The sequence below is a fragment of the Ursus americanus genome, chromosome 20 (assembly GCF_024610735.1).
Source record: "Ursus americanus isolate L20-20 chromosome 20, mUrsAme1.1.p, whole genome shotgun sequence".
Taxonomy (NCBI): domain Eukaryota; kingdom Metazoa; phylum Chordata; class Mammalia; order Carnivora; family Ursidae; genus Ursus; species Ursus americanus.
In genome coordinates, this window is record NC_142146.1 from 15346129 (window position 1) to 15373098 (window position 26970).

At 37.0% G+C, this 26970-nt stretch overlaps 1 protein-coding gene across 4 annotated transcripts in view; it reads right to left on the minus strand.

The window, feature by feature from the left end:
• The window catches only part of RBMS3 (RNA binding motif single stranded interacting protein 3), a 678653-nt gene that overhangs the window by 457503 nt on the left and 194180 nt on the right, over positions 1–26970 (minus strand). For all 4 annotated transcript variants that reach the window (XM_087870144.1, XM_087870143.1, XM_045774473.2 and 1 more), the window contains exon 3: positions 22309–22367. In XM_087870144.1, the coding sequence (XP_087726270.1) occupies positions 22309–22367 (59 nt within the window). The remainder of the gene's footprint in view (positions 1–22308; positions 22368–26970) is intronic.

The following is a 26970-nucleotide window of genomic DNA, read 5'->3' on the forward strand; positions in this document are numbered from 1 at the left end:
CTGTAATATCCACTTTGACAGAATTCTCTTCCTACCAGCACTCTATTTTATTAATGGTTGGCAATGTGCCCAGCTGTGAACACTGCAATTTCCAGCCTCACCTCAGTCTCATGAACCCATGATCATGTTACAGTTTAGGGCCAATGACATTTAAGTGGAAAACTCTTGAGCAAGGACCCACTCACCTGCCACTTGTCTTCTGCCCCTTAGCCTCCTTGAATTCTTCCTGCCTGAAATGCAAATGTAATGTTGGGGGGGTGAGGGGCAGCCACCTGCAACCACAGGTGGATGAAGGCATGAAGACAAAAGGCGCACACCAAGGACAGGTAAGTTCTAAGTCTCTAAGTGATGGAGTTGCCGTACTGGCTCTGCATTAGCCACCTCCCTTCGGTCTCTGTATGCTACAGGGAAAGATAGTTTAAATCTCTGTTCAGGTTTTTTAGCTGTGAAACTAACAGAGGAATGCGAGGTAAAGGATCCATGCTCCTCGCCGGCATCTAGCTTTCTTCCTCCTCTCTCATTCCCAATTTCCTTTGCTAGAACTGACTTTTCAAAATGTGGCTCTGACCACATTATTCTCATCTGCCTGTGAATCTCTCCTTGGTTCCCATTGGCTTTGTAATATGCTCTTTACTCTGGGTTTTACTCAAGAATCCTCACAATAAGACCTGAGCTTGCATTTCAGGTTGTATCACTTACCGTTCCCATACACGCAAGTCCTGTACTTTATAGCCATCAGAAAATGCCACGCAAGTCTTTCTGCAGCTTCCTGCCACTGCCGTGCCCTTTCCTCTTCTAAGTGAACCTGTCTCGCCATCCCTGCTACATAAAGTTCCAATCATCCATTAAAGTCAAGCTCAAATATCACCTCCTCCCTGCAACATGCCACTGTGCCTTCTCCAAACTTAGCAGTTCAGAGCATATGTTTTGGAACTACATGGATGCAGCCTCTGTGGGTTAGAGACTGAATGATCTGGAGAACTGCCTGGGTATCCTCATCTGCGAAATGCTAATGACATTGACACCTATCTCACAGAGTTGCTGGAAGGATTAAATGAGTTAAGGCATGTCGAGTCATTAGAAGAAAATCTGACATGCATAAAGTGCTCACTGGTCATTAGGTAATAATATTAACTATAAAGCTCATATTACCTTTATTGTATATGTGAAATATAGTTTTAGTTTATATATATATATAGTTTTAGCTTATACATGTAAATCTATACAATACTATATATAAAAGCAATAGTATATATAAAAGCAAATATATATTTATATATAATATTATATATGGTAACTCCATCATTCAGAGACTCAGAATTCACCTATCCTTGGTGTGTGTCTATTCCCTATTTCTCTTCCCAGTGCCAAGCATGGAGTCTATCAAAAGTAGATATTTGACAAATGTCAGATCAAAGCAAAATTAGACTAAACAAGTAGTATGGGTAGATTCCATTCAATGGTAAATGTCAGGTGAATGAAGTTCATTTTAATGTGTCGTATACGAAACCCTAGAAAGAAAATCCCTGAGATAGTGGAGCAAACACCTCGACAAAAGTCTGAGTGGCTTTAGGTTGGTATAGAATAATACTAACCCAGCAAGAGAGTCTCCTGCTTGCGTGACTTCCCATGAAGTAGATAAGATATAGGGAAAACATCTTTACAGGAACACAGAATTTGTCTGTTGCTACTCTCTCAACGCAGTTTCTAATTCAGAGAACAATCCCTGACTTTAAAAGTGCGTAATAATCGTTCTCCTCCCTATTGTGTGCATTCCAACGCTATTATGCGCTGCCCGTTCTTGCCTGCTCCATTCATTCATCTAGCATCTTCGAACATGGCAGGCACCACGCCAGGCATCAGAAATACACAGACGAATAAGATCCTACAGGCTGGGGAAGAGAGCCGAGGACATGTAATATCTTAGAGTGATGAGGACATTCTCTTTCTCCAGGGAAGAGCATGATGGTGTCAAAGAAAGTTATGGGTGTTGAATTTTGAGGCCATGTCCAGCATTTTATTCTTCTCAGATATGGAAAAGACAGGCAAGAAGAAAAGTATGGAATGAAATTAGGAAAGGAAGAAAGCATTTTTATATGCTTGACTGTGACCCAGCAATCTTTTATTTCAAATAGAAGCCAACAGATAGGGCAAAATTCGTGGTGTCTCACAAAGAGAAGTTTTACAGAAACCCTGCATACTTGTCTCACAAATTCTGCCTCCTCCCCTCAAAAGCAATGAGAAAAAAAAAGAAAAAAATATATATATTACTAAAAGAACTGAAGAAATCCTGGCAGAGTAATTAATGAATGACAGGTCAGTCACCCATGTGAAAAAAATAAAATGTGGCAAGAAATCATGGCTTTGTCAAGAACTTTGAGGTTTTCAGACTGGAAGCAATTTGTACAATGACTATTTTGACCATACAACTTCCTAATCTCAGTTCCCATAAAGTCTGGGTGGGGGCCAACTGGAATGGTTCGTCTCAGCTGCACAGATATCGTCCACAGAGGAAATAAAAGGATTTTAAACACTGGAGTCATTTCCTTTGGTTCTCAGCTCTTTGAGGGAAAAAAAAAATTCCTTTCGGTCAGTGATATCTCCAGCTCAATTCCTGCGGCCTCGCTTAGAAAAATAACAAAATCTGTTCCCTGAAACACTTTCCAATCAGACAAGTACAGGTTTCAACTCAAAACATTTAAGTCCAATAAAAGACTTTGCTTCGCTAGAGGGTTCTAGGAAGACTAACACCTTTTTAAGGTTCAGACTGCTCTCTAATGAGTTACATAAAAATCCGCAACCAGTGTAAATGTCAAATGTGAAAGGATGTGTTCAGGAGAGAGACCTGTATAATCAAATCTCGAGCCGCTCCTTTGGAACTGCTGCTAAGGGGTCTCGCTGAAAATAATAGGGCCCATTTATGACACACAGCACAAATGGTAATAGCAAGTTACCTCTCAAGTGGAAGCTTAGCAGCTTTGGAATGGTTACCTGAATGTGTTCAGAGCAGAAAAGCAGCACTTTCCAAATATATCCTCCAGCTAAGGACTTTTGGAACTGCTGCAAAGATTATAAAGAAAAGATGGATTGTCAGAATACACCTTTGCTCGTGTGTGTGTGTGTGTGTGTGTGTGTGTGTGTGTGTGTGTATTCCAAATGCCAAAATGCGTGTGTATTCTAAATGCCAACGTTGGAAGCCCAGCACACACAGTATTGTTCACATGCCACAGAATTTGAAATATTACAGTCTTTGTCCAAGACTGATCTACAAGGCACAGGAAAGATTCTAGCTCTCCCCACCACTGCTTTTGTCTTGTTTACTTTGTTCTCGTTTTTATTTTCCCTGCAAGTTCCTTGGTATTAATTCTCAAGTCTTTGGGTCAGTTTCTTGGTGAAAAGGGATCAAATATCAAGTGGAAAATGTAAATAAATGGAATTATATTTACATCTTGAGCTCAAATCTTAAAATTTCAAGACGATTTAGGTTACTTAGCCCAGGAATATTTGTGGAGAGTCTCACAGATTTCAATTATTACATTGGAGAAGGATTTATGCAGGATTCACAGTCTCTAGATAATAATTTAATTCACACTGCAATGTCGGGTGAATCAAAATTCTCTTATCGAACCCATCACATGCTACAACTAAAGAAGTTCTTTTTTCGAAACCATTTTCAATGCTCATATCCAAAACTTAGAAATATGTGATGTATTTCTTTACTATCTCACATAGTATAATAATAGCGGAGCAATCCTCCTCTTCTTAAATAATCCTGAGGACTATCTGGGGAGAGACAGGGAAGACGACCTTTCCATGGTGCGGATTTTCCCATTTTCTTCGTTTTCTTGCCTTTCACTTTTAATAAATCGGAATGAATCGTTAGAAATTATAGGAAAAGGGAGGCCTTTGCTAAATGTATCAGAAACATTTACGAATGTTTCTGAAACCAAAAAACGAAAAATATTACTACCATAACATAAGAATTTTAATTGCACATAAATTTAAACCAAATGTTACTGGAAAAGCTTGCCTTTTACCTTCCAACTTCTGCTCTCTAAGGAATTCCAGACTCAGGAGCACAGTGTCAGCAAAGTGACTCTGAACACGAACAGATATGAAATTTCTGTTTTCAGTTAGTCTTGTGACACATGTGTTTTCAGTCTTTCTTAAGACACAGTGGGACCCCTCAACTTTTAAGTCATAATATGAAAATCCCATTTTGTTATTATTCTTATAAACGTTGAACGATTGAGCAATATTCTCCAAGTAAAGGCAAACTGGGTGTTATTCTTTATCGATGATGGTGCTATGAGGAGGGCCCATAATTTCCATTTTTTAGGCCTACCAATTCAAACTCTTTTTCCATGTTTCCCTTTATAACCAGCAGCAGACATTAGCAAAGCGTTGGGCTAAATTTAGGGTTGAAGTCTTTTGACATGGGATAGTCAGTAGACCAAACACAGAGACTCACAGAGGCACCAGCTCTCAGCAAAAACTCTTCTCCACAAATGCTATGTACTTAATATTAAAGTCACAGAAAACACCCAAGCGCAGAACTGGTTTTCTGCTGTCATCTGTTCACACACAATGCATTATTCGAATCATTGTTACATTTGCGAGTCAAACTTATTTTTAGAAACCAACTTTTGACTTGAATCAAGGCTCTCTGTCCCCATTGAAAGATTTTCTCCTTTGTCATTAACCAAAAGGAAACTCAGGGTTTTTTTTTTTTTTCCTGATAAAATGTTTATACAGTACACTGAGTAAATCCTGGCACATAGTGGGAGCTCAGTGCCTTGTGGTTTTAAACAACACCAAGAGAAATGCATGGTGTCTGTTAATAATTTTCCAGGAAAGAAGAATACAGAGAGTATTTTGGGGTAAAGGAGGATGAATTGAGTAAAAACTCAAGGGTGGTATAAGCACAATGTGTTGGGAGAGTAAAGTGCCTGGCCTGCTTAGCGTTAAAGGTGAATGTGGAAACAGAATGAACAGCACTGTGAGTTGATGCATATTAAGCAGGTCCTTTAAAACCATACTGAGGAATTCAGACTCGATAAAGAATGAAACAAGACACAGGTTTTCAGCAGGTAAGGGTCATGATTAAAGCACTGTTTAAAAAGGCAAATGAATCTGCCCAAGTACCAAGTCCAAACGGTCTTAACAAGAACTTGTACTCCCTGCAGCCATGTGATAAACGGTTACAATTTTGTCCCAGTTTCTAATCACACCAAAATCACATGCATGATGACTTCTTGGTACTCCATCCATGTATTGAGAACCTAAGATGCTACTAAGCCATTTGTTATTTTATTCTCCCAGACATTCACCAGATAACTCTTCCACGTTTCAAGCATGTGCTAAGCACAAGTGAATGAGAAATGAACAAGATACACTCTTTATTTATTTTTTTTTTTTTCGGAAGAAGTATATAATTCTTGTCCTTGATAGGACCATGGTCAAAGAAAAATCACTGATTATACCCCATTTGTTAAGTGCTGGCTGGACTTTTGGGAGAGCAAAGAGTTTTCTTAAGGGCTACAGAGAAAGCATCCTTGAGTCAGCTTGGGCAGGGGTGGAGGGAAAAGGAAGGCTCTGAAGACTTAGTGCTCATCAGCTGAGTCTTGCAAGTCAAGGAAGAGCTGAGAAACAGCACAGGAGAGGGATGACATACGAGAGGTCAAGAGGCCAGGCTTCAGGACAAAGCAAACCTGAGTTTCTACTCCGTATTTGCCATTTTATAGTTGTGGGGACTCGGACAACTTCCTTGTCTCTCACATCTATAAAATGGAGAGATAATTATAACAACTTGAAATACACTGCCATAACATTTATAAAGCTCCTGGTATAATTCCTATACATAGTACGTGTTCAGTAGAAACCAGACTGTGTTATTAAATGGCAGGGGGTAGGGTGGATGATGTTTCAAGCAAAGGGAATAGGTACCTCGATGCCTTTACATGTGCCATGTAAACAGGTATGGTTGGACATGTAGTAAGAGATGAGAATTGCCTAGGGCCATCAGTGTGTCCACGTGGGTTGCTCATTGTACAATTCCAGTTGTGCTAGTCATGGGGACTACAATGTGAATGTTCCAGCAGTCCCAGAATGGCACAGGCCTCACATTATCCAAGATGTGCAGTAGCCTTTGTGTTAGAGAGTAGAGGACAGGCCAGATCATGAAAGGCCTTATATTCCGTGATGAGTAATTTGAAGTTTATCATTTTTGACATCTCATTTCAAATGACAGAGACCCCCAAATTTAGACATATAATTGGATTTTAATGAAGATATACATCTTGAAGTTCTCTCATTATTGAATAAATGAGTGTTTTCTTCTTTAGCGTTTTAATACTGTTAAATTATGCTGACACTGCTCATTATCATTGTTTTTCCAGACAGCACAATTATTTTTTTTAAATATAATGGATATTCAAAAATCAATATATCACAATATGAAGAATCCTTGTAATCTATAATCACCATTCTACGATTCCTTCAAGTCCTTAGCCTTCTGAAGGCATTGGTTTTATAGAATTGTGTTCAGATTAAATATAATTTTGTATTTTGCTTTCTTTTTTCCATCTTTTAATGGGTTAACTGGGCCCTTATTATGTTCTAGGTCTTGGTTTTGCAGATATAGTAAAATATGTTTGCTCTCTCAAGAAAGTCACAGTCCAGAGGAGAAGACATAAATGTCAACCAATAATAACACCTCTCAAGCAAAAATATCTTCAGTCATCATCATACATCATGTTTTGACCTAGTTATTAGCAGAGCATACATAGATTTTTCTATTTTTCTTCTCCCAATTAACATCATACTGCAGCTAGTTTTTCATGCTTTTTCAAAGTCTTAATAATTATCTTTCTAAATTGTTGTAAAACACTCCATTGCTTTAACCAGAGTTCTGTCATTCCCCATTTTTACATATTTAGGTTATTTCAGAGTTTCAGAGATATAATGCAAAGATTGCGTTAAAGTCTCTAGCTTTTCCACACTTAAAATATTATTTCTTTGAAAAAAAATATGATTAAGTTTATTTACCAAGGGTTGGGAAGTTTAGCGACTTTTGAAACGTAATCATAAAAAAACACTTATGCTTTTAAACGAATTTAATAAAAAAGAGGCATCTCCACTGCCCCTCTAAATTAATTTTTTTTTCTTGGTTGACTTCTCATGGACAAATAATCAATAATTTCACCAATTATCAATAATTTCCACTTTGCTTGGCTTGATGTTTTATGGATTAAAAAATCCTAAGGTTCTGCGCACTTTAAGTAAGCTTCCTCTGCTCCCTGGACCAAGGACACAGTTAAGTCTTAATGACGCACACATTACCCGGGAGGTCATTTTTTTCCCTGCTGGCTGGGATAGCTCCGACGTATGTGTGACCTGGACAAAACATCAGTCTGATTTCTGGCTAAAGAGAGGGAAGCATTTCCTCTCTAAACTTAGAGACCAAGTTTGTATTTCTGGAGTGGATCTGAAGGTCATAGCCTCTGTGTTTCCACATGTGTGCAGCCAGCTAATGAGGGCTGGGAATTCTGAACACAACCATCTACAAACTGTTTAGAGAACAAAGCCCAAATGAAACCATTTGCCACACGGAGCTTCAGGTAATGCTTCACCTCTTGAGTTAAATCTTAATGAGAAAGTATTTACATGCCTTTCCCATTGCCCAAAAAATTCAAGGCACTGGCAATGTCAAAGAGAGCTGGTTACTGTGATGGAACATGGAAGCCAAGTCATCTAGGACGTTATAGTTTCCGATGCACAAGGAATTTATAGACGGCTATTGATAAAAATCTTCAGATTGACAAGAAACCCAACAAAACACACCCAGGCCCTGTCCAACAATCACTTAATTTTGATTATAAATATAAAATGGCTACCTTGCTGTTACACTCCTTCCTACAAAAATTTCATCAACCAAAACAGATTACATGCAAATGATGGTGTTGGAGAAATAAAATAATCCTCTCAATGGTCCCAGTAATGAAGTTCAGGTTAGAAGGTCAGCATGTGGACGTAGAACATCAGGCCTGAGACACATAACTCTCAGGGACCAGGCAAGGAAGAAATGGAATTGTGGTCCAAACATTCTAACAATTCAGACTCCAAACTTGGGCAAGGAACTCTAGAGTGAAGTCAAGGGAATAAAGCATGTGCCTAAATAGAGTTGTTCACCAAACTCAACACAGATGCTTAAAGTTTCTTTAAAACACAAGGGAATGAGAGACCAGGCAGCCTTTGAGTTGGAGTTAGAAGTTTTAAGGCAACTTGAGACAATAGGAAATTCTGTGGCTGGAGGAAGATCCTTTTGAGAAAAACCAGATTGAAAAGGGAAAAACTGACACAGTCATCTGTGTGTTTTGCGGCAAGGACTGGTTTGTGGATAAATTCAAAACACTCAAAGTCTTTTTGATCAAACTTTATCATACTTTTAGAATCCAAATAAGAAATTAGTTGTGTGTCCCTGGGTTCATCCATCAAGGAGATAATGACCCCAAACCACTGTCCACAGCTAAGTGCATACTATTTAAAGGAAAGAGGGGAGCCTGGGTAAGTAATTGGGATAGAGTGGCCTCTTCAGAGGTCTTAACCTTATCCTCATAAGCAAACACGGGAGGCAAGCCAAACAGAACTTAAATAAGATGAAAGAGAGCATTTGCTGTGAAACTCTACCACACAGGCCCTTTAAGAAAGCACATGCCTCATTCTGAACCCTGAGAGGAAGGGAAATTATCAACCGCATTTTGTCCTCTTACCACCATCCATAATCCTGATATTTTCCCACTTAAAATTGATTCAATTGCCGCTCACTTTAAAGTTAACATGAGTAGAAGGCTCGACATTTGTCCATATAAGAGTGCAAAATTGAAGTGAACAGAAAACCATTCTCAAAAAAAAAAAAAATATATGGAATGAAACAAAATGATCAAAATATTTTCAAAAGGTGCCTATGCTTTCAAGGCACAGTCTGCACGCTCTAGAGCCACAGTTATTGAGTGACAGGACAGAGCGAGAACCCCCGGTCGATGCTGTCTACAGCGGGATGGAAGTGGGTGGATAAAAGTTGCTGCACGTTGTTTTTTTGTTTTGTTTTGTTTTGTTTTGTTTCTAAAACGTCCGCCTTTACACAAAATGAAAACATTATCCTTGTGTCAGTCTGTCATTAATAACATCCAGGACCATTTACTGCTAGCCTTACTTATGGGGATTATTTTAAGGAAGGAAGAGCAAATAACAGAGGGTTAGGCTTTGACCAACTTCTCCAGGTTTGCTTCCTCATCAGTTACATGGGGAGAGAGAATAATTCTTGGAGTTCCTTGACAGCCATTCAATAAGGCAAAGGCTATTGAAAGTTGAAGATGTGCATGCCTTCAGAGGCCAAGCCGATACGCGAGTGAGTAAAGTGGGCTGGTTTTAAGAAAATTAACGGTGATTTAAAGCCTCCACTAAAAAGGATTCACATCTAAATATTTTTAAGCAGTGTTGTAGCCAAACAACACTCCTTTGTTAGACAAATTTTCCCTTTTGATGAATGACAGGAATGTTCTAAGAGACTTATAGACTCCAGTACGCTCAACCACTATTTGAACCAAGGCTGAGTTGCATAGCGTATTAGTATAAATATTTCTCCTGTCCCCATGGCCACTGCTTACCATGTTTCTGAGGTTACTACAGCTCTTCATCAACTCCTTCCCCGACTCACTGTGTTAAGCAGGTCTTCTCTCCTGGCCCAACAAACCAAAGACACCATTCCTGACCCTTACTATCGGGATTTACTTCTTTGGGTTCTTTTTCTTTTTTTTCTTTTGTCCTGGCCCTTTTGTGTGCCTATTTGGTTCACTGGTTGACTGGTTGGCCACTAGGTTGGTGGAAAATAGGTTGAAATGTTTACTTCCTATGCTTAAGGGAATTCAGACGGGAAGGAATAAAATATTGGCGAATGCTGATAGACCTGATAGCCCTTGATGCTACGAAAGACTGCAGTTTAACAGAGGTACTAAAAGTCTTTCTCCCCAAACAGATGAACTATCCTCTGGTTTGCCATGTGTCTGATGCTTCTACCAGTTCATGTACCATGCCAGCTTTTTATCATCTACAGAAGTTCCCTTGTAAACTGAAATCCTCTTATTTGGAAAGTTACACCCTAGACACTTTTTTTAAAAATGTCCTGAACAAGAACAGAGTCAAAGGATCGGCTCTGGACTAGTAACTGGGGAAAGACATTGAGAGAGAAAAGATAGGCTGAACTAGACAACATAGGATATAAACAGGATATTTAGTTGTATTAATAGTCCATATTATTAGGACATAATTGGTGGAAATACAATGATACAAAGGAGAAATGCTAAATTTTTACACAGATTTCAAACATATACACACTTTATCAATGCTTGGACAAGCTTTTATTTGATAATTGCGTGTGCAACACTGACTCATTATGACTTGTCTTACATTATCCTCTCACAGTAGAGAAAAAGACACAAAGAACCTGACCACTATCTAAGGCAGAACAACTTCCCCAGGACTTCTTTGGTTTATGTAACACAGCAGATGCTTAGTTATGCACAACCATAGGGATTTCACTTCAAGCTTCTTTTAATAAAACTACATTTTATTAAACTTAGACTTTAAGGCAAATCTTTAGACAGTGATTTTTAAAATTCTCTTAGGATGTAAATATTTCATATATATTTTGCCTGTCTCCCTCTCTCACACACACAAACACACAGGCATACTGACATATGCCTGTACTTATATGTAACATACCCCTGTATTTATATTTGTATAATAAATACAAATTAAATACATTAATATATTTAATATATAATTACACTTATGAATGTACATCTATTTCACCTGGAGTTATTCTAATTTGGTTCAAAAACAATGGTTAGAAACTGAGATAGACTGGGGAAAATTCTACTTTTCATATGGGAATTTTGGGCTTCTACTTCTACTTCTTTTTTTTTTTTTTTTTTTGTTAGAGAGATCTAGAGAGAGAGAGAAAGAGAGGTAGGAAGGGCAAAGGGAGAGAGAGAATCCCAAGCCAACTCCACACCTATTGCAGAGCCCAACACCAGGGTCAATCTCATGACCCTGAGATCATGACCTGAGCCAAAATCACTAGTCAGGTGCTTAACCGAAGGGGCAACCCAGGTGCCCCAGAATTTTTGGCTTCTTAAGTTTTTATTTAGTCAGGAGAAAATGTTTGCAAACCATATATTAGATAAAAGGTTAATATCCCAAATATATAACAAACTCATTTAATTCAATAGCAGAAACAAACAAACAACACTATTAAAAAATGGGCAAAGGGGGGGCTCCTGGGTGGCGCAGTCGTTGAGCGTCTGCCTTTGGCTCAGGGTGTGATCCCAGTGTTCTGGGATCGAGCCCCACATCAGGCTCCTCTGTTATGAGCCTGCTTCTTCCTCTCCCACTCCCCCTGCTTGTGTTCCCTCTCTCGCTATCTATCTCTGTCAAATAAATAAAATCTTTTTAAAAAATGGGCAAAGGATCTGAATAGACATTTTTCCAAAGAAGACATACAAATGGCCAACAGGTATATGAAATATGCTCAGCATTATCAATCATTACAGAAAAACAAGTCAAAACCACAATGAGATATCACCTCACACCCATCAAAATGGTTATATTAAAAAGATAAGATACAGCAAATACTGATGTGATGCGGAAAAAAAAAAGGAACCCCTATATGTTGTTGGTGGTAATTTAATTTAGTATAGACATTATGAAAAATAGCATGGAGGTTCTTCAAAAACTAAAAACAAAACTACTGTATGATCTGTCAATTCCTCTTCTGGGTATACATTCAAGGGTAATGAGATAGATACATCAAAGGGACACACGCTCCCCCATGTTTGTTGCAGCATTATTCACAAAAGCCAAAACATGAAAAATACTTAAGTGTCTGTTGACAAATGGAGATAAATTGTGGTATATGTATACAATGGAATATTATTCGGCTTTAAAAAAGAAAAGATCTTGCCATTTGCGACAACATGGATGAATCTGGAGGACATTATTCTGAATGAAATAAGCCAGCCACACAAAGAAAAACACAAAACAAAACAAAACAACAACAAAAAAACGACTGTATGATCTCACTTAATATGCAGAATCTAAAAAAGCCAGATATTTAGAAGCAGAGAGTAGAAAGATGATGATCAGGGACAAAATGTTGGGGGAAAAGGGGAGATGTTTACCTAACGGTACAAAATAGTTCGTATGTAGAAAAAATGTGTCTAGAGATCTAGTGTACAGAATGATGATGATTGTTAATACAACACTGAATACTGGAAATTTTCTAAGAGAATAGCTTTAAGGTGATCTCATCACACATACACAAAATTACTTTGTGGGGAGATATGTTAATTAGCTTGACACGGTAATTGTTAACTCTGTATATGTATGTCAAGTCATCATAATGTCAAATGAATATATACACATTTTATTTTATTTTTTTACACAAGTTTTATTTAAAAAAATAAAATTTAAAAAGAAGGTTGCCTCAAGTCAAATCAGTCTCAAATTCATCACCTGCTTCTCTATGAAAATATATAGTATTAGTAATAATTTCCTTAAATCTTATATATGAAATTAAAGATTTCCCAACTCTTTACATTTTCTTATTCAAAAATATCTCATGAAATTCCTTGAGAAAATTTTTCACCATAGCATTTTAATAGTATTTTTTTTAAATGAGGCTCTAACTTCTCTTTATCAGAAAAATATTTTTTATTTCATTCATTCCTTCAATGATAAGGTATAACTTCCACTTCAATTATCTATCGTAATAGAAATACCCCAAAGACATACATTCCAAGGTACCTTAGAGAATACTTCTCTTGGAATTATACTACATGATTTCAATACAGTCTCAAGTGTGGTTATTTTCCACATCATCCTTATACCCTAAGCCCAGTGTGTTCTTGAACACTGCTTCCCTAAAATCTTTCGTTTTAGCTCCTGTTTTTCCCATAGTAGACAAGCCCTGAGAATGTGAACAGCTGTGATATCTGCAGCATCTTAACTATTTCTTCTTGAGAGAAGTCGTATAAGTGTCGTAGAGAAGGTGTTCCAAAGATGCTTTATGAACACAAGTCTCTTTCAACTCAAGACTGCTGTAAGCTGAATGACCAATAGGTCTATCTGGATGTCTACTAATGAAAATGAGCTGCCCTTTTCTTAAGAGACGTAATACAAATTGAACGCAGACCTTACTATTTCTCTCTTATTCCACAACATGGGGAAGAAATCACACCAATATTTAAAATGATCATATGAAATAGAGACCTTGTATCACCAACATTTTATAGATAGACATTTGAGCTGACTTAGAGCCACTTGCGGAACCATAATAAATGATACATTCATCTCTCAAATTCAATTTATGTTTTTATGGTTTTGGGGGCTTTTAGCCATATGCACGAGTTTTTCTCTTTCATACTCCAGGGGTCTCATTTCTTTACTAAAGGACAATAAGAAAATAGCTATTTTAAGAACAACATGAATAACCAATGAGTCAACAAGAACAATGACAAGTATCAAATCAAATGACTATTAACCATACCTTAAACTAAATACACCTTCACTGTGATTTCCAAAACTAAAGAACCAAGAATCTTTAGCCGTTCTTTTTCTTCCTTCCTTCCTTCCTTCCTTTCCTTCCTTTCCTTTTTGCCTTTGAACTTGTTAAACATTATGGATAACAAAGGGTGAACAAAGAAGCATTTTTTTCAGGACCTATTCGACTCAATTAGAATGAATTCCACCACCTGCTACTGTGACAGAACGTGTTTGTCCTCAAAGACATAAGGTTTATAGGCCCTGAAAAATCCTGAGGGTTATCATATAGCCAAAAACAAAATGTACAAAAAAAAAAAAATCCCCTAAGTACTCACACTTTTTGCTATTAACAAGTCAGGCTCAATAAATATGCATCAATTCACAAAATACACATTCCTCCAACACTTAAAATGTACTCAGAATTACATTAAATTATGCATTTCTAGGAGCTCTAGACAATCTGGTTCCTATGAGAAAAAATCCAAGTCCAAGGCCACAGAAAAATTTACTTGATGTATATACCAGATACATTACAAACATGGCTCCATGTAATTTTGAAAACACTTTATTCATCGTAGATATAAATAACCTCATTTGACAACTGAGGAAACGGATGTTTAGAGATGCTATGTAACTTGTCGAAGATAACTAAAATTATTACTTAGCAATTTTCATGGTATAGACTTCATTTGGAAAATCCCTCAAGAACTAAACGGAGTTTCTTTTGAAAAATCTACATATTTTAAAATCCTATATTTGAAAAGATATTTATTTATATGGTATTACAAGTTTACACTTATTTTAATAAACTAGACACAAATATATATCATATCTGTGCTATACCTTATTATAATTTGCATGTTATTTAAAATATATTACCGTATTGGATTTTCCATATATGTATACAATTACTGATCAGTGAAAACAGATAACGTCAAACAAGTAAAAGGGATAATTCTACTCTCATAAAATATTCTCAGTTAAAATGCTTACTTTTAAAGAATAACTCTGGGAAACATGTGTATATATATGTCTTTGGTACCCCCGTGTTTTTACAGACCTGTAGAACACGTACCTGGCCACATTTCTTCCTTCCATTGATGCAACATCAAAGGCTCCCAGAGAGAAATATAAAGTCTCTGGAATCTTAGTAACCACCCTGGACTGTCCTATTTCCTCAATACCTTAGCAATAAAAAATAAGTCCCATCAGAATCCTGAGGAGTTTTATAATCTGGATTATAATCACAAAAGCAAGAGTGATAGTAGCATAAGATCTTTGACTGCAGATGATGCTCAAAGGTGGTAGTATTGTAAATTTTTTTGTTTGTTTGTTTTTTTGGTTTTTGGGGTTTTTTTGAAAGAGAGAGAGAGAGCACAGTGAGTCAGAGGGGAGGGGTAGAGGGAGAGAGAGAATCTTAAGTAGGCTCCACACCAGTGTGGAACCCAACATGGAGCTGGATCCCACAACCCTGAGATCATGACCTGAGCAGAAATCAAGAGTCAGATGCTCAAAGGACTGAGTCACCCAGGCACCCCTGTAAAGTGTTTCAGTAGGATGGCATCTGGTAAAAACTTCTTGAGAAGGTGAATTTAGGAAGAAATAATTGACATAGACTAGTAGAGCTAAGGAGAGAGAGCATTTTATGTGTATTAACAAAAGTCAAACTCTAAAAATAGAGAATTGAAACACAGAAGCAGGGAAGCAAACAGAATATCTGAATAAAAGGATTTCTGTTAAGTTAGAAAATGTGGATTAGTAAAAGTCATGTTCCGATTATGGGAGGAAACAATATTGCTGCACCATTTTATTTCTAAGCCATTTAAACTCCACAAAAATTGTTTAAAATTTTTTTTCAATAAAATAATTTCTGCATGTGCAAAGAGTTAGGAAGGTGGGTTAGAGTATTAAATGAAGCCAAATATAATTTTATACTTAAAACAGCAGTGCTACCTACTATATTTAATATCTGTGGATAGTTTTACTTTTGCCTAGTCAGTATATTAAAAATGATCACAAGCAAATGTCGAGTGAATATATAGCTATAAAAGACTTTTAAAGAAACCTGTGTAATGGTATGACCACCAAAACATGTTGTAAGTACATATTTTGCTTCACATTTATTTCAAAGAATTCTCAAAGTTAACACAGAATAATAATAATAATAATAAAATAATAATAATAATAATAAAGACTCCTGGGTGACTCAGTCAGTTAAGTGTCTGACTCTTGATTTCGGCTCAGGTCATGATCTCAGGATCCTCAGCTTGAGCTCTGTGCTGGGCATGGAGCCTGCTTGAGATTCTTTCTCTCCCTTTCCCTTTACCCTTCACCTGCTTGAGCTCTCTTTCTCTCAAAAAAAAGGAAACAAAACAAAACAAAACTTTAAAAAATATATTATTTTTAAAGAACCCTCTAAAATATTTAATATGCTGAACTGGAAATAAAAGGATTGGAAGGATTATTTTTAACAGGAGAAAACATCTTTAGTTGTACTTGTCTACATAAGCTAGAGACAATAAATGGAGACCATATACCTTTGAAGAAGTTGTTCTTTCTGAACTCTGGGTATAACACTATAAAAATTGGTGTTTTTTTCAAAAGATGTCCAGGATGAAAATGTTCTGTAAAAGGTACCTAGAGGATGATTCTAAGAAAGCTTGATGTACTGACTGAAGTTAGCAAAGTTCCTACATAAACTAACCTTTTCTGAAATGAAAATAAAAGTCAATATCAATACCAAATGAAGCAAATCAATGTTTATATATTGATTACCTGTGATTAGTGGTAAAATTAATTCTGGAATAGATTAAATTTCATAAAAGAATTTCAGGGAAATATCACACACTTCATTTTCTAAAGGGAAATGCAGTTATCTAAATAGAGATGTTTTGGGCTTTTTTTTTTTTAAACCTAATCCCATTATTTGAAAATTGAATAAATGTGTTTTTCAAGTCATTTTGCTTCATGGGCTTCTTGCTCAATAGACTGAGCCAACCTGGGGGAGGTGCCTATTCCCCTCAAAATGTAATTCCTCAGACTCATAAATTTCACAGAACATTTATTTTAGTTTGCATTGATTTGGGGGAAATAACAGGTACTAGAAATGAGGTTTTCCATGGTGTTTAGTTTCTTTACCTACTTTGTTTCTATGTGGACAAGCCCAGGCTAGGTATGTTATTTTCTGGAAACCAAATAGTTCTATTTACACATACACTCACCCAGGTAGGGGCTACCTCATACCCTACAATGGTTTTACATAAAAATATGACCACATATAATATCTACCCCTTCCTCCATGTTCATTGGATTTAATATAGAAATCCATACGTCCCTCATCTGCTATATAAATACTCCCTGTCAGTAACGAGGAAAATTAAATGATAAATAAACTGAATACTTCCAAATCTGTCTAAGTATATGGCCTCATATTCGGTTACCTAAAACACTTCCAAAAAAAAAAAAATGTGTGGGCTGCCGGGGTGGCTCAGTCTGTTGGGTGTCTGATTCTTGATTTCAGCTCAGATCATGATCTCAGGGTTGTGGGGTCGAGCCCCGCACTGGGCTCCGCACTCAGCAGGGAGTCTGCTTGGGATTCTTTCGCTCTACCCCTACCTCTTCTTTCCCTCTACCCCTACCCCAACCTGTGTACTCTGTCTCTCCCTAAAAATGAATAAATAAATCTTTAAAACAATGTGTAACATGGCCATGAATCTAGAACTGCCAAATGGAATCATGCACACCCCACCTTGACACAATCTGGGAGGGGTCTATCCCTCTCTATAAAACTAGTAGAGCATGCAGAATTATTTTTCTTACAGAAGAAATAACAATTTATGATTTCATTTGATAAAGAATGAATGATATCCTCCATGGATGATTTCAGAACTTTGAGATACTTGTCTTCAACTTTGATTTTTAGGGCCCAATGAAATGTTAAAGGCAACATGAGCTTCCATAAATATAATTCAACCAGCTTGTGACAACAAAGGCAGAAGGGAGTATTTCAAACCTTAGAAGTTGGTATGCTTGGCACACGCTAACTACGCTTATATCCTATGGCTATTAGGCATGGAAACTTTCTATGGAATATCCATTACTCATTCCCTCTGCTCTAAACACATAGCCTGTCAGAAAAATGGTGTGGGGAGGGGTACAGAGGAAGCCAAACTTAAAAAGCAGGAAAAGGCAGAGACAAGTAAATTCATTGAAGATTTACACCATGTTTCAATGGCTTCTTTCATTTCATTTTCCCTGACTTTTTAAATTAGTAAATATACTGGACCCAGAGGGAAACATATGGAGAAAAGCAGAAAAACAAACAAACAAAAAACAAAGCAGTGCAAATCTCTGTGACTTGTACAATAGCCCTTATTTGGTCCTTGCATTTGAGTATCTGAATGAACTGTGGTCTGCTTTTCATTACTCTCCATCTGGAGCTGTTGCCTGCTTTGTTCAGCAGTTTCTGGTCATTTTGGCCTGACGGTGACTGTTTTGTTTTATGTTGCCATATTTTACAGAATGAAAGCTGCCACAGCCACCACGCAAGAAAGAACAATCTTGAAAACGAGAGGTTACGCTGAAAGAGTTCTCCATGACCCTTCCAGAATAGACAGTGAGTGTGTTTCTCTGGGCCTGCCTACTGTACAGAACTTCAGGGTGTGAGTGGGATCCAGGGAAGGAACAAAAGCCTTTCTTTCAGATGCTAAGTTAGGGCAAGAGTCTAACGTTGGGCTAATACACCAAGGTTCATTTTGATGCTTTCTCTTCTCATCTCCAAGGAGACTAGTGAATGTACTTCCTCACACCCCACTAAACACTAACTTGCATGTAATACACTGCATGTGCAACAGCTCATGAAAAATTGAATTCATATCATGTCTTTAAAAACAAAAATAAATAAATCCGATCTTCCTAAGATTTGGTTTTAATTGCACAGCCTGAGTCTGGAGGCGAAGTTGCAAATGGTTCAGAAGCAAGTGTCACAGAGAAGACCAAATCCAATTTGCATTCTCTAATGACAAGCTCAATGCTCTTAGTGATTTTGTTTGAAAAAGCCACCTCACCCTTTCCATCTCCTTCCTTAAGAAAGCCATGGTCAAGAAGAACTCAATTTCTGCTGATTACTTAAAAAAGCAAAACACAACATTCTCTCCCAATCCATTACCATTTTCATCTGACATTATTTTACAAAAAAACAAAGAAACATATAGTCATAGGCGCCTCATATTTCATAAAAAGAACCACCAAAACATAAATATGATTGAAACCAGATCATTTTTTCAAGAACTATTTTTTGTTTTTGTTTTGTTCTGTTTGTTTTGTCTGAAAAGACAACAGATTTGAGAAATGTAAAGTTAATAATAATCTATCACCCATATTCCCACCCCCTTGATGTATTTTTCTATTTTGTATTTCCAGTATTTTATACGAAAGCTGCGGTATTGTTGAGTGTTATCCATGTACAACTCACTTAACCATCAAATCAGACCATATTATTATTATCATTTTATAGATGGGGAAACTGAGGCACCCAGGAACGTTGAGTCATTTACCACAGATCACACAGTGATTACTTAGTGGAGAGGCAGTGTTCAAATCAGGCAGTCTGGCTTCACCATAGACATAACTACAAGCCATTTACTCTCAAATATTTACCTAGCTCCGTAAATTTATTTTACACGTGATTTTATATTCCTCTATATTCATTTAACTTCCCATAAGAAACATGTTCATCCTCTGACATAGTGTAGTCTTCTTTACTGTCACTGCAATGGCTGTATCAGTTCTACATGCTCCATAAGCTAGAATTGGGAGGTTGCCTATATTTGCTCCAGTACCAAGAATGAAAGAGTGCCCAGCGTGTACCTATTTACACATTCTTTAAACATTTGTTTGAATAAAATACTTGGGACAACATTCTCAGTGTAATTACTAACGTCAATAATATGGCCTTTATTGCTCTTTCCACAAAGTAAAAAGTCTCTACTAATTTAGGATGATACCAACAAAGATGGGTCAACCAGATGGACAGGAACTAGCCTTGGATGACCTGCATGAAATAATGTTTGCTACCTGAGTGGATATGAACTATCACTGCAAATTACTTTAATTTGCATGCTCCTAATTGTTTCTTGACTCACCCTAAAGACACAGCTCCTTTGTAGCCCTCTCAGGTTTTTGTTTTTTGTTTTTCCTTTCTAACATCTCTTCTCCCAATGGACCTGTAAGTGGGGAGTACTGCTTGCTCCTAAGTCCATCTGGTTTTGCTCCTACCTAAAATCTCCAATTTAGAATTTTTAATCATAAAGTCTTATAACCAGTGAATCTTCATATTCACTATTGTCTATAGACCTCCCCCCCTCCCCCTGCAGTATCATCACTCTCATCACTCTTAGCTCTCCACAAATACCTTCTGGATCAGTTACTTTGTCCAATAGTATTCCTGCTTCAGTTCTTGGCTATTTCAATAAATACTTAGATGGTTGTTTCAATGTCTTATCAGTTCCTTGAACTCCTCAAAGATGTCACATCTTCCTTCCAACCTTAGAAACGGACTCCCATGGCTATCATTGACAACTATAAACAATTTTCCATAAATATAATTGCTGCCTCTTCCCAACTGCATGTCGTTTGTACTGGTAACCATTTCAAGGGCCATTTTTCTGAAAGGAATACTCTACATAGGATTCAGAATGTCATTAAAATAATATTTTCCCTTAAACATGAAAGTGACAGTAATACCTTTTTGATCATGAGTGCTTACTTTTAGGATACCCACCTCCATGTACTTGAGGAAGGTATGATTCAGAATCCCTACTATTAATTCATAGGCTCCAAATGCTGAAAGGGCAACTGGAGGCTTTTATTTGTGTGTGTATAATGATCACATGTTTGCTCCACCTTCTTCACACTGCCCTCAAGGCAAAAGGTCTAATAGCCCTCTGCCTTCCCATAAGGTCATCTTTAGCTGCCCTTCTATTAAATGATTTCCCTAGGAGGTTCCATGACCCCTCTCTTCCTTCCTTCCTTCCTTTCTCTTTCCCTTTCCTCCATCTTTCCCTCCCTCCTTCATCTCTTTTGTATTTATCAGTGCTTATTATGAGACTCATAGTCTGCAAACCACTTTTTAAATACATATTACAATGAATAAAAATATTTTGTAGCAGCAAACCCAAAATACACATATTCGTAAACATATGCATTCGTAAAATTATATTAATATGCTCTAAACCACACACAGGATGTTGATAAAAAAAAGAGATATGTTCTAATATTTTCTTCTAGCATCCCCAGCAGATAGTCAAGCATTCCCCTGCAACACCTCACTTTGAAGACAAGCTTTCTAGGTTACACAGGTCCTGTTTTCATTGAGTTTAAGTCTCTTTAGAGAGGGGGGGGGGATTAAATAAGCAATTACAATAAAATATGGATTGGAGTATTAAGAGTTTCTTCTATTCTAGCTATGTTGGTTTGCTCAATTACATCCTAAAATTCTTTCTCCCAGACCTTTCCCAAGCTCATCCATTCTGATCTGCCTTCATAAATTCATTTCCCCAAAAGAAATCTCCATCTTCTCCTCTCACAGTATTTTGTGCATATCTCTATTAATTATAGATATCTCTGTTACACTTTCACATGTATTAGGCCAATAACACTGATCCTAATAAGCATGTTAGGATTAGTTTCTTGGTTTTCTTGTTTGTTTCCTTTTCCAACTGAACTATTAGATGATAGGAACCTGTCTTATTATTTTTTGTCTCATAGTACCTAAACACCTAGTGCATTTGTGAGTTTTTAGGAGACATGGAATGCTTTTTTTTTCCCCCCTGAATATAACCTGACCACCATTACCCAAGTAGGCTAGGATATATTTTCAGTATATGAGTGTCTGTTCCTAAAACATGTGCACATTATCTCTGTATGTGAAATAGGGGCAGTATTTAGAATGATCTTGGCTCTACCATACTTCTTGATGTCAGTATTACAAAAAAGGCTGGATTATAGGAACAACAAATAACATATGTTACAAGAAGCATTCCAATTTTCTAGTAACAACTGCGTCATGCAAGAGAAACCATACAAATTTCACAAATAATACATAATGCAACCCTTAAAAGAGTATGGGATTCCCAAACATAAAGAAACATGAGTTACAGATATAGTCAAATAACTTCAGAAATGTTTCCGGGGGGAAACAAACAAGCAAAAAACCCTTAATAAGATACCAACTCAGATCCCGAGAGATGCTGATAGCAGAAGCTTAGGCACAATGGGCCCTTCCGTAAATTCATTCCTAGTCAACCAATGTTGCGAAAGCTTTAAAGAACAGATAAATTAAAACGTGCTTTGCATGGGGAAGTTTTCCCCAGAGTTCTTCATTTTTATATAGGAAATCAATTTGCATCACTGATGATATCATTCAAATCAGACAACTCAAAGTTGTTAAGAGGTAATTTAGTTTTACGCCGAAGCAATTTGATACTTGTTCTGATTTGTGATTTTCATTTTGTTTGTTAATGAAAAAAATTAATGAACAATGTTACTAGAAATACAACTCATCAAAGCCTCCGCATTATTAAAGAGGTTTGCCATATACTGTACATCGTGATCTTTGTGCAGCTGGTGCCTGGACCCCTGCCTTGGAGGAGCCATTAATCCAACAGCCTAGGGAAGAATCCATGGTACAGATGCCCTTACACATACCTTTGCACTGATTTGTGTTTTTGTCCAGAATTGCCTTTGTGGATACAATTTTTCCATACCTGAAAGACACAGAGAGAGAGAAAAATCCATGTTATTATAGCCCAATGAAGACGCTTAAAATACCTTAATGAACATCGGTGTACACACAATTGAGCAGGAATAAACCAAGAAAACAAGCTCTGTACTCCCATTTCACACCTGGATGATCTCTTTTCACCAGTTCTTCTTTATAACTCGAGAATGTGCTTCCCTACATAATCACTGGGTTGAGCCTTCAAAAATAGACCTGTCAGGCTGTCATAGGTGGCTGAAAGGGGGTTGTGTGTGCTTGTGATCAAAGTCAATCCTACTGTGGATTGCTGGAGAAAAGCACAGACCTTGGCGCCAGGCTGAACAGGGCTTACACCCAGCTCTGGTGCTGACCTGGTGTTGCAATGCTGAGCCGTGTAACACAACTTCTCCAAAGCTATTTTTTTCATCTGTAAAAAATGAGAATTGTAATAATTCCCTTTCAGGATTTGGGAGAGGGTTAAATTGAAATATTAAGATTTCCTAGTAGTGCTCCTAAGATAAAGAGGATTTTTTTTTTTTTTGCTATTAAATACATACTGCAAGTTGATTGAGGATAAGGACTGAGTTTTGTATTCTCAATGCCTGCCACCATATGTAATAGGAGCTCAATAAACGTTTGCTGTAAATAAATGAATGATACAACTAATCCAATGGTACTTCATCTACAATAAAGTTTCTACTATAAATACATGTAAGTACATTCATTATTTTATCATCTCTTGCAGAAGACCTAGTCTAGGTTTTGTTTTTCAAAAGATGGGTAATACGGAGAATGAAACTCAATCTCTTTAAGCTTGTTTCCTAAGGTGTAAGTGATAGGACTGAAGAAGACAATTTCTAAAACCCTGCCCTTCATGAGGTTTCCATGAAGGATGCTCCTGAATCATCATAATATGGAGAAATTATAATGCAAATTTAAGTGCCAAGTTTACTAACAACTCATACTTATGTTCAAGATTTCAGCCAAGTCACAACATGTTTGGCAAGTTTTCTTTAAATTCTGTGTTCCTAAGCAAGTGTGAGTATATATAACAAATAGTAAATATCCCATGTCAGAATAAACTAGGTTCCCTATCACCACTGTTTCTTTTGCATTTATAACACCCTCTTATTATGTCATTAATTCTTTGGAGCGTTTTGGTGGTCATTTATTAATATTCTAGTATTGATAATGTCAATGTGCTAGAAATGCCTTTGCCTCTTTTCTTTTTCTTTTCCCCCAGATGTTTTTGGCTTTTTTATTTTTGTTTTTGTTTTGTTTTGTTTTGTTTTGAGAGAGAGAGAGAATGCATGCCCCTGAGCCAGGGGGAAGGGGCAGAGGAAGAGGGAGAAAAGCTCAAGTAGACTCCATGCCCAGCGTAGAGCCCAACAACAGGCTTGATCTCATGACCCTAAGATCATGACTTGAGCCAAAATCAAGAGTCAGACACTCAACTGATTGAGCTACCCAGGCACCTCTCAGATAATTTGACCAAGGATGGACTGAGGGTCCTCTAGAAATTCATGGAATTAATGTCATTATGAAAATGATAGTACCAATGCCTTTGAAAATCATGACGAGCTGACCTATCAATAGGTCACAATAGGAACTAGAATATTTGTATATACTTAGATGAAGGGATCTGAGATAATTCCCACCAATCACCTGCATGTCCCTTGTTAAAATCAGCCAGACCTGGGATGAAGCTGTCCAAAACTGAATTGAATAGATTTTGCCAGCATAATCCTGATGTTTCAGCTACTTGCATCCCTGGTACCACTGCCTTTTCTACACCTTTATAATTATAACTCTATAGTTAAATAAATCAAAGAGAGCTAGGGCTGAAAGTGTTTACTACCATTTTGCAAATGTAGAAAGTATAATCTAAAAGATTAGTAACTTGATCAAAATCACATAATTTGTGAAAGTTATAGGAGGGACCGGAATATGGGATTCTTAAGATTGATATAGTGCTTAACCGTTATACCATCTGCCTCCAAAACAGAAAAGCTACATATATCAACTCTTCAATTTTAATCAACCTTCACATTTTTGGGAACCAGGTATTCACCTCCAGGGCGATATAGTGTAGCGGTGAAAAGAATACGCTGTGGCAACAAGCTACTGTGGCTCGAATCTCCATTCGGCCTGGGTATATTTGATTGGCTAAGTAAGCCTTATGTGTCTTTTGTATCATCTCACCATCAATAGTTGCATAAGTCTATTAATTTAAATATTCATTTAGATTATTATTTATTTAAAATTATATACATCTATGTACAAATAAATAAAATGGTGATAATAATCTCTACCTCATAGGGTTGTTTTGAGGGTTTAGTGGGGTTTACCTAAAATGGTAACTGTGGCTGGCATAGAATAAGTGCTTATTAAATGTTAGCTCTTCTTGTAATTATTTCCTTCCTATTTTCTGCATAAAAATATCTCTAGTCCTTGGCATTCTCTGAGGTGGTTAAGAAGTGGAAGAAGTTCTGTCCCAAAGGACAGCTTAAAACATTACTACTTAGACTGTCAAAATCTCCCACTAAGAAATTTGGAAGGTAAAATTATTTGCTTAAAGGATAATTTACATTACCATTTATATTGTTATTTTAATGTTAGGGATGACGTTAAGTATGTTGACACTGTACTTAATCATATAAATACCCATCGGTTCAAAGCTTTTGTTTGTTTGTATGTTTGTTAAGTACTACTGAAATGTCTATTACCTCATGCCTATTATTTTTTAAAGATTTTATTTATTTATTTGACAGAGAGAGAGAGAGACAGTGACAGAGGGAACACAGGCAGGGGAGTGGGAGAGGAAGAAGCAGGCTCCCAGTGGAGGATCCTGATATGGGGCTTGATCCCAGGACTCTGGGATCACTCCCTGAGCCGAAGGCAGATGCTTAATGACTGAGCCACCCAGGGGCTCCATACCTCATGCCTATTTTTATACAAGCTCACTTCCACCAAAATTTGTCATTCCCCAACATCCCCATTCCAACAAACACATACAGCCTCTTCTTCGAGCTCTAGTTCATCCCAAGAGTTTCTCTTTTATGAAAAGAACCAGTAAGAACTATTATATTTAAATGGTCTTTTCAGTCTACAATGGTTCAAGATATCTATTAACTGTACCTTTTTTTTTTAAGATTCATTTATTTATTTTAGAGAGAGAGAATGTGAGCGTGGGAGAGGGCAGAGGAAGAGGGAGAGAGAGAGAATCTCAAGAAGATTCCTCACTGAAAGCAGATTTCCCCACAGAGAGCTGGATCACACAACCCTGAGATTATGACCTGGGCCAAAATCAAGAGTTGGTCGCCCAACCGACTGAGTCACCCAGGTGACCCTCTCTAAGGGTACCTATTAACGGCAGTAATCTTTGCTAGATTTGGGCTATTCAGGCAAGTAAACATTTGCAAGACTATATGTATCTTAGTGTAGAAAACAAAAAGGGAGAAGAAAGGGAACATTTGCTGAAACTTTTTTTCCACACAAAGACTTATTAATACAGTATGGGAGAAGTAAAAACCAGAAGAAAAAGAATTTAGAACATTTATAACCATCTCACATCAGGCACATACACCCTTAAGACAAAAATCCTTCTTAATTGGTTTCTAAAGCTACTCTTGAAAATTTTATATATAAGTACCTTCCAAATTAAAATTTAGCTCTATCTTTTAAAGAGGAAATTAAAAATTGCTGTATCTCATAGTGAATTACATCTCCCAATGGGACTTTTAGCCTATGGTGTGCATATTGTCTTACTGTATCAATATTACTAGGATGTCTTTCTTTTCCTTCATTAAATGTAGTATATGTAAAAAAAAAAAATAGCTGTCATTTTATTACAGCCAAAAAAAAAAAAAAAACAGGAAAGAAAGGAAATGTTTTCTTATGGAAAGCATTTGTGAATATTTTGGCAAGCAACTTTTTTCTAAAACGAAATTTTATGTCCCAGGAAGCATTATAATGTTACTCTGAGTGGAAAATCACTCACTCACACACACACATACATATCAGAAAGCAAATTATGCTATTTCTTGATTTCCCTATTCCTAATTACACTCTAGGCAAGGTTTTCCAATAGTGCCTGGTCACGAAACAATGGAACACAACTGAGAGTACCTGACTCAGCCACTAGCCTGGCGAGAGTTAAAGGAATTTGATTCTTTGGCTCAGTTACAGTATTTTGCATTAACAATTATTTCACAAAGCTGTGATAGGCTTTAAACAACAAGAGAAGGTATTTAATGGGCCATTGGTTCCAGTTCATGTTTGAACTCTCCCAGTGACAAACAGGGACTTTCTGCATGACTGGTGTTGTATTCTCCATGCTCTGCAAAGTCAACGTCTGATGGAGGTAAATAAAGTTAGGTTTTTTTCATTCTCTTTGTTTTAAGATCCAAAGCACCATAAACAGAAAAGCCACCTATGTAATACACCTGTGAAGAATTATATCAAATCTTTCTTCCTGATGTTTTGTCAAATTCTGCTAATGGACTACAGTAAAAACTACTGTACAAGCTAATGAAACATTTTATACACTCTGAAGAAAAAAAAATTCTGAGGCAAAAGGTATTTCCAAACATAAATTACCTCACTTCTTT